This window comes from Chelon labrosus (assembly GCF_963514085.1).
Source record: "Chelon labrosus genome assembly, chromosome: 20".
NCBI lineage: Eukaryota > Metazoa > Chordata > Actinopteri > Mugiliformes > Mugilidae > Chelon > Chelon labrosus.
This window is the reverse complement of record NC_140353.1, coordinates 22,338,849-22,347,420: the sequence shown is the minus strand read 5'-3', so window position 1 is coordinate 22,347,420 and position 8,572 is coordinate 22,338,849. Positions and strand designations below refer to the sequence as shown.

The following is an 8,572-nucleotide window of genomic DNA, read 5'->3' as shown; positions in this document are numbered from 1 at the left end:
GTGGGAATGATGTAACTGTAAGAAAGAGTTGTAGTAACTGATTCTTGTAGCACGTTAGAGAATTTAAAAGTGGTTGACAGCTTTACTGTTTCCATTTATCCCAATATAGATATGGCTCCTAGGAGTTGATATAGACCAAAACCAGGGCCAAAATAGACTTGGATTTATCCAGGTGAATGCAAATAAATCATAATGTTACTCCTTAACTGGTAGATGAGTAAATAAGGAACTGAACTTTTTATGATTTGTCTGTTCTCTTTACAACTTGATTCTGCTGCCTCCCCCCCCCCCCCAGAGGCCATTTTCTTTTTTGGTATTGCTTGTTTAAAAGTTTAAATATCAGCTTTTCATTTAATAGTTCTTGCAGCATTTTACATCTTTTAATATGTAGTGTGGTGTTTAACCCTGATGGAGTTTACACTGGTAATGTAACACAAACAGAATACCTTCATTCAGAGCCTGCATAGCCCTCTGCTGTGATTGTTGGCATCTGCTCCTGTGTCAGCGCTTTCCCTACATCCTGTCAGACATTTTCACATGCTAGCTTTATAAACAGTGAGGCCATAGAACTCCACTAGTCTCTCTCTAAAGGCTCTTTGGTTTATGGCTCACAATCAAGCAGTGTTCTCTAGACCTCTCCAAAATGCCATCTCCTCCTTCCCCATCTGACCATTAACAGACCTGGCTAATGAATGAGGTGGAAAACGTTTGATGATTGTTCTAGCAGACGATGATGAGCCAATCATTTGTGGTCGACCTCCAGCACATTTTAAACATGTTTCTAATTCGTCTAAAAGTGGCTCTGCAGTGCAGGCACACTCTGGCATCAGCGCGCCACGACTGCGAACGCACGAACAACCAACGGCAGTCAGGTAAAACATTAACGTTTGTCCTGCTGACTAGATGCTGCCGCTGCTTCCTTATTAGTGGAAACAGTTGAAAGAGCCTATGTGTCCAGATGTCACACTAATGGAGGTGAGGAGTTTGATCGTTACCCAAGTAACCCATAAATCAACGTTCATGGTGCTCTGGCCAATCAGAGTGAAAACATTACCGATCAGGTCAGAGCAACACAGAGCTTTACCAAACCTCAACCTTGCTTGATGTTGCCTCCACTTAAAGTCGGTTGTCTCTACTTTAAGCATCTTTTTTCTCGCTTTTCTCTCTTTTTCGGAAAAGAATGCCACAGTCTACAGTGACGGATATTTTCTTTAGAGAACCACACATGACATCTTTGCGTTTGACTCTCAGTCCTTTCTGAAGCGAACGAGTGATCTTTGGAGTTTGAGCGTCAGTGTTTGTGTCCTCTCTGGAGCTGGGGGAGGTTGATGGCTACGTTACAGTTGGTCCCGCTGAATTTGAACTGGACAGCATTTTTGACCCTGGCCTATTTCACGTACCTGCTGGTAGGGGCCATCATCTTCCAGATACTGGAGCGAGATGCTGAGAGCAACAACCGGAACCACTTCCAACTGGAGAAGTTGAATTTCTTGTCTAACTACACGTGTCTGGATGGACAAGCGCTGGAGAAGTTTGTTAAGGTGTTCCAACCTCAGTTTTTAAGAAAATTCATGTTTAAGACTGATCTTCAATTTGTTAAACTGAACCCAATTCATTAGCATATTTTTTTTGATCAGGATGCTAACAGATGCTAACATCCATGACCAGTCTCTGTTAATGTATGTGTGTATGAATACAGATATGTGCATTGAGTAAATATGTTGATGAACAGGGCTGATCAAACAGAGAAACTGAAAAATCAATTTAATGAGAATGATCTTTCAGTACGCTGACATTTATAAATCAATGAACTAAAATATTTGCCAAACTAATTACTTGGTGACTTCAGTGACCGCATGTGTTCACTTCCTCCTCTAAATGTTCAAATGGAAAATCTGTGTCTGCAGGTGATTTTAGGCGCCTGGGAAAAAGGAGTAAATCCCTCAGGCAACTCAACAAACCCCAGTAACTGGGACTTTAGCAGCTCCTTCTTCTTTGCAGGCACGGTAGTCACAACTATAGGTGAGCATTTCTAAAGAACGTTTCACTGTCCCAGTTTGGAGTGTCCTGTGCTGCTAATGACTACTCCTCACCGGTTCACAGGCTATGGCAACCTCTCCCCGAGCACCGTGTGTGGCCAAGTGTTCTGTGTGTTTTACGCACTGTGTGGGATTCCACTGAACCTGGCTTTCCTCAAACAGCTGGGGAAGTGTCTCACCATACACCTGGGTCGACTAGAGAGGGGGATGATGGCGGTCGTTTCTCACAAGGTAATCACGTGTGTGTCCGTTAGCCACGGGATGGAAACATCCCTCATGTTTCCTCAGATAAGACAGAGGAAGACATTCTTTCTATAATGTAGTGATCACGTTTGCAGGCCATGCTAACATAAGCGCTACATTGCCTTCCCATGTGTCCTAGCAAGCAGTTGAGACTTTGGCCGTGAGTTTATTCTTCATCACTGGCAGCCTTCTGTTTCTGGTCGTCCCTCCTCTGCTGTTCAGTTACGTGGAAGACTGGACGTTTGGAGAGGGCTTCTACTTCGCCTTCATTACCCTCAGCACCATTGGTTTTGGGGATTATGTGGTGGGTGAGTAGACAGTGCAAACAGCCACTAATGTGTTAGAAAAGATCACAGCGCTAGCCCGCACCAAATAAAAATGTGTCATTCTACATATCCACTGTAATGTATGAGGACCAACTCACTAGATACATACTAACAATGCAGTGTTGATCCCTGCAGGGACCGACCCAGGGAAGGAGTACATCTCTCTGTACCGCTGCCTTGCAGGCATCTGGATCATCTTTGCCCTTGCCTGGCTTGCTCTTATCTTCAACGTGGGAGCCAGAATAATGGAGAAGGTGGTTTTCCTGACTCATTCAGGCTTTAAGAAACAAGAGGAGGAAGATGACGTGACATCCAGTAAACCGGAAGACACGTCAAAGGTCTGACAGTGGACTGTAGATATGACCATCTAGAAACAATATTGACTCGCTGCCATATGTTTAGAGCATTTGTTTTCTGTACAGGCTGTATTACCATGGAGAGCACAGTAAAAGAAAAAAAAAAAAAGAAAAAAAGAACTGATGTAACAGCTATTTGACTATTAGTAAAACTATTTTTGTATGATGTGTGCCCATGTTCATATATGTACTGTGCGATGCTTTGACTGGAAACGTTATAGTCGTTGTTTTGCATTTCTACCTCAATGAAGCCAAAGAGTACAGTCTGAATCAGAAAATCTGTTTAATCAGGTAGGAATCATGTATTTACCAAAAACACTTTTAATTCCCACATTTCTAATTAACACGATAAAGCAGAGGTGTCAGATCTAAGTTTTAATTTCATTTGCATAATGTCACACCCGTATATTTTATGTGCGCGCGTGTGTGTGTGTTTGCATGTGTCTGCAGTACGCTTGTGTACTGACGGTAAACTCCAGTGGATTGACCCCCGAGGGCTATCTTAAACAAACACATTAATCAAGCTGGTGATGTGAGCTGGAAAAAAGGAGGACAGCTATCACCTGTCACGTTTTTTAGTATGCTCAAAAACTGTCCAAACCTGGAATAGAACACAAACATGGCACAGACCCAATGTGTCTTATTAAAAAACCCTAGTTGTTGACTACTGCACTACCTAGACCTATGTCTTTTATACAGCGGCTATAAAGAGTCTTTAAATCATCTGAGTTTCTTGATTTAGGTGGGGGAAAAAAACAATTGTGAGACATATCAGGATGTTTCTACATTCATTTAAAAAAGTGGCAACTTGACACCCTTGGATTTTATTAAAGAACTCAGTCAGTTTGGATATGAGTCTATCAGCTTGGCACATGTGAATATTTTCCAATCTTCTTTGCAAAAATGTTCCAGATCTGTCAGACTGTGTGGGCATCTCTCGTGAAGCCTTTCCTAAACATATCTTTTACTGCTGACATTTGACTGTTGACCTGCATGTGTGCTATAGATCACTGTCATGTTGAAAGGCTCTCACTAGCAGAGGCCGGAAGATTCCATCTACTAGTGCTTGGAGCTATTTATGTTTCGTCACTAAAGACCCACTTCATGCTGACAATAAGCTAAACCTGTTGTACCTGTTTAAACAGTGTGTTTTGTCCACTGTGTTCTTTGACTGTATCCTGAACTAAGACAAACAATATCTTGGTATACACCTTGTGTTTAACACCAAAAGTCACTGGTCATCATCTTCAGCCCAAGCTGTGCTGCCGTTTCTCTCTCGTCTTATTTTGCTCTTTTAGATTTGCATGTCAAGAATGGAGTGACTGAAACAGTAGTGCAGAAGGAGGTTCATTTGCCTGTGGTGCTAGGATGACAAGCCAAGCAGGCAAACCTTCATTCTTCTCAGTTCCCGGCAGCAGAGGTAGAGACGAAGGGCTTGCCCGGATCACAGAGTTCAGACCAGACAACCCAAGATGGGAATAAAAGAAATATTAAATTTGGCGCGGGTGCCCTCCATCCTATTGCTTGGCCTTTTTTACGTGACATATGTGCTGATCGGTGGCGTGGTTTTTTGGAAGTTGGAAGGAGATCTCGGAAAGAAGGACATCGGTTTGTTACTGTGGCGCAAAAACAACCTGCTTACAGCATACCCCTGTCTAGACCAGGAAGGCCTGGAGGATGTGGCTCAGGTGAGTGGTAAAGGCAGTTAAAACTCTTTATGATTACTATTTAGATTGTGAGGGGAGCTGTAAGGTTATTTATATTACTGAATGTTATCATTACCGTAGTGCAATATTTATAGCATAGATGGACTAATTAGTACTGATACATATCCCAAAGGTATGTATGTTGTGTTTAAAATTAAAGTTACAGTAAAAAACAGTAACAAAATTGACCAATTTTAAACAATAATCTATCACAAATATTTAACACACCAGAATGGACCAAAGGTGAAATAACTCTGATTATTACTTGAAATCTTGTTTACTTGTCAAGAACTTTTTCCATGCAAATACCTCATCCATCCTTTTCAGCACTGCATGCTCTACTTTGCCTACGTGTCAGGGCCTGACTTGATTTATACAGCACCAACGTTGTGCAATCTTCTTCATGGAAACTACTAACGTTTGTTTGAACCTTGAAATTCATCTAGGAGGACACGCATTATCTCGCACTTTATTTCTCTGGTTAAAATAATAATCAAACCATAAACAGCTCAATGTTCTGGCTGGTAATTTGAGAGAAACTGCTTTGAATTTGCATTGTGGTAAAACAAATACTAGGCACGCAGCAGCAGACGTGCTGGGGTTGTCTCCTGAGTACACGTTAATAACATTTAAATGTCCATTTAAATTTCTGAAGTCACCTATGTGGGACCATTGGTGCTCTGAACAGTGCAGGATTTCTATGCGTCACAACAACTGTAATTAATTTACCTGGCTAGCCTGGAGGAGCTGAAACAACCCCTAAAAATGTAAAGTAAAACTCACAGGAGTTGCATCACTGAGTCATATCGTCTGATTCAAGTCCATGGAAACTAATCTTTTATTTCAAAAATGTGTGGAAATTTACCAAAAAGGAAAGTTGATTTTTAAAACAATCATTGTTCATTTTCATTTCAGGTAGTTCAAGATGCATCAAAGTTGGGCCTAAGTTTGAAAAGCAACTACACCACAGATGGCTTCTGGAAATTCACCAGCTCTGCTGTGTTTGCTGCAACCGTGGTCACAACTATAGGTTAGGAACCAGAGAGGAAATACAAGAGATGTTTATCATGTCCTATGATCACTGTAGCTAGTAAGATCAATACAGGTAGCACTGATAGGAGGCCTGTGTTCCTGATTAGAAAACCACCCAGTGCAGTGGGTTGTTTTGGTGTAGTAACCCAGCAGTAATACAGAAATAAGACTGCTACTAGGTCAAAATAACCCACTGGTGCTAGGTAAAAGAACCCACTGTTGAGTCCTCACTGGAGGGGGCCAGAGGTTTCTAGAGTCATTACACTACACTTTCAATTTCACACTTATTTGAATTTGTTCAGCAACCTGATTTCATTGTAAGTGTAAATTACTAAACCACTGCCCTGTAAAGTATTTTGTATTAAACAAACAGTATCTCAAAAGTGCTACTTAACAAACTTATATTTCCATGAGCGTAAAAGGGCCCCTCAGTTCACCTGTTATGAGAGATTATACTGCATTTTTGCAAACAGTGATCAACTAATAAATTAAACTAAAGTTCATCATCAGTTCATCATCAAGAGAAGTGAATAACATTGACCATCTTGTGACAATACAATGTCCAGAGTGGGAGGTAAGTCAGTTCAGGCTGTGTGTGAATAAATACTTCAAACTGTGTTTGGCAGAATTTGAAGGTTGGACACTGTAAGTGATAACGTAATAAGAAGAGCTATTCTTCTCCAGACAGTTCTTCTTCTACCACACAGAGATGACATACATTTTACTGTTTTGCAGGTTATGGAAACATGAGTCCCAGTTCTACAGCAGGACAGATCTTCTGTGTGTTCTTCGCATTATTTGGCATACCTCTCAACTTGGTGGTGCTCAACAGAGTAGGAAAGTACATGCTGGTGATAGAGAGGAACATCTCTGACTACCTTGAGGGGAAGACTGGGCGAAAGGTGAGAAGATCACTAAGTACAGTAGTATGTTTAGGATTAATGAAGCGGGAAAGCTATTCTTTGGAACCTGACTAACATCACTTTTCCCTCCTACATCTCACTGCAGAAGTGTACACGCTTTTTTGTCCATCTGGTGTCTTACCTCACTGGAGCGGTTCTCTTCTTTATTGTGCCCATGATTGTGTTCCAACTACATGAGGGCTGGACCTTCTCCCAGGCCATCTACTTCTGCTTCATCACCCTCAGCACCATTGGCTTTGGAGATTTTGTTGCAGGTAAAGCCCCACTGATTATAATCTTTGCTAAGATAATATTTTTTTGTTTGCATCATGACTATAAGTTTAAGTTTTTTTGTTGTAAAACCAACAGCAATATTCTGCTGTGCTTTTCAGACAACAATCCAGACAATGCATACCCAGACTGGTATAGTTTCCTTATGGCCTCATGGATCTTCTTTGGCCTGGCCTGGCTGGCCCTGGTTATCAACCACAGCATCGACATCCTGGAGCGGCTCAACAACCACTTCAAACAGAAGTGTGCGTGTGGGGAGAAGCAGGAGGAGGAGGAGGAGGAGACAGGCAGTGTAGAGGGAAACAATCCTGACACACAGGTGGAGGAGGAAGAGGAGAACAAGAAACCTACAATAACTCAGTAATCTACAAACCAAGGTGAAGGATATAGTGTTAGTCCCATTTATAGAATTATCTGTCTCTAGATCAGAATCAGGATTTTCTCTGTGTCTGAGTCTGTGATGATTTACTTAGCAATGGTTTGTCATCTTTGCTATACTTTCTTTTTAACTGGCACTAAAATACTGACTCATTTTTGTTGAGTCAGGTTTGTTTGTTTGACAGCATGCAGTTAGTACATTTCCCAAACTGTAAACAAGCGACTCTTAATCTATCTGGTTAAAAAAGCCTCTGAGACTAAAGTCTAGGGAAGTAAAGATGCTCAGCACATATACTTGCTCGATTATGTGTCTGAATGTTAATGGGCGAAGGAAAACTATGGTCTGCCAGTTGCTCTTTGGCCTCTCAGCATGTTGCCCACCCTTTTGACCACCACATTTGCAATTGATTGTCCCAGACCCAGTAGGGGCTATTCACCAGGTAGGCTTTTACATTTAAATGACCCGCATCAAAGACCATCATTTGGAATCTTATGTAAATAATGTGATTTGCTTTGCATAATATATTTACTTAAATGACCAACAGAACTCTATAGTTTGCCACAACTTTTAAAAACCAACACTCAAAAGCACTCAGTCAGAGGTATAATATCCTCATATTTGAAGGGATTCAAAAGGCGTGTGTTAAAGTTGTGCTTTTTTTTTTTTTTTTTACGATTATATTGTCTAAAGTATTGTTTTAACAATTTATACACATACAACAGAATAGTGAAATTATTATTTGAGGTTTTAAGTGAACTGAAATAATGAAATACGTGATTTCTATATAATAATGTATCCAGTTGATATTAATTATGTGTATTTAGAATATTTTTTTAAACTTTTTCTTTACACCTTTTGTATAAAGCCACCCATCTGCACTGACATTATCAATGTATCCACTAGAGGGTGGTATTGCACCAGCAGTGAAGAAATTGTCATTCAAACCAGAAGCAAAGCAGCAACTACACACTGTATGTATTTAGAGTGATGATCATACAAACTACCTGTCCTGATGAGTACATCCACATTAATAAAAATATAAACACCTACAAACACATTACTAAGCAATAAAGTGAATTCTGTGATGCTGTTTCTTATATTTTACGTCATTAATTAAAAGTGTACAGTTATAGTTTCATAATTTCATCACGTGTTTGTTCTTTTATTTCTTGACAATGGTCCACACTTAAATAGCACAATGTATGAGACAGTAGCAGTTAGCAGTACAAAAGTCTATTAGGGCTCATATATCACAGAGCAAGTCAGGCACTGCTGAGGTGAAGTGAATGATAAAGACA

General features: G+C 40.5%; 2 protein-coding genes across 2 annotated transcripts; both read left to right on the top strand.

Moving 5' to 3' along the window:
- The first annotated feature begins 861 nt into the window (after nt 1-861).
- Nucleotides 862-4,339, top strand: LOC311505549 (potassium channel, subfamily K, member 16-like). Its single transcript, XM_084569181.1, has 5 exons — nt 862-1,541; nt 1,908-2,022; nt 2,104-2,270; nt 2,422-2,590; nt 2,744-4,339. Exons 1-5 carry the CDS (start codon nt 1,329-1,331, stop codon nt 2,950-2,952), a joined length of 873 nt encoding a protein of 290 aa, XP_084425307.1. The 5' UTR covers nt 862-1,328; the 3' UTR covers nt 2,953-4,339.
- Nucleotides 4,340-4,436: 97 nt separating this feature from the next.
- Nucleotides 4,437-7,387, top strand: LOC311505239 (potassium channel subfamily K member 17-like; the record flags this gene model as incomplete). The annotated part of the gene is made up of 5 exons (XM_084568692.1): nt 4,437-4,652; nt 5,586-5,700; nt 6,438-6,604; nt 6,711-6,879; nt 6,997-7,387. The coding sequence occupies 5 exons, from the start codon at nt 4,437-4,439 to the stop codon at nt 7,257-7,259; spliced, it is 930 nt and encodes a 309-aa protein (XP_084424818.1). The 3' UTR covers nt 7,260-7,387.
- Between the last annotated feature and the right edge of the window lie 1,185 nt (nt 7,388-8,572).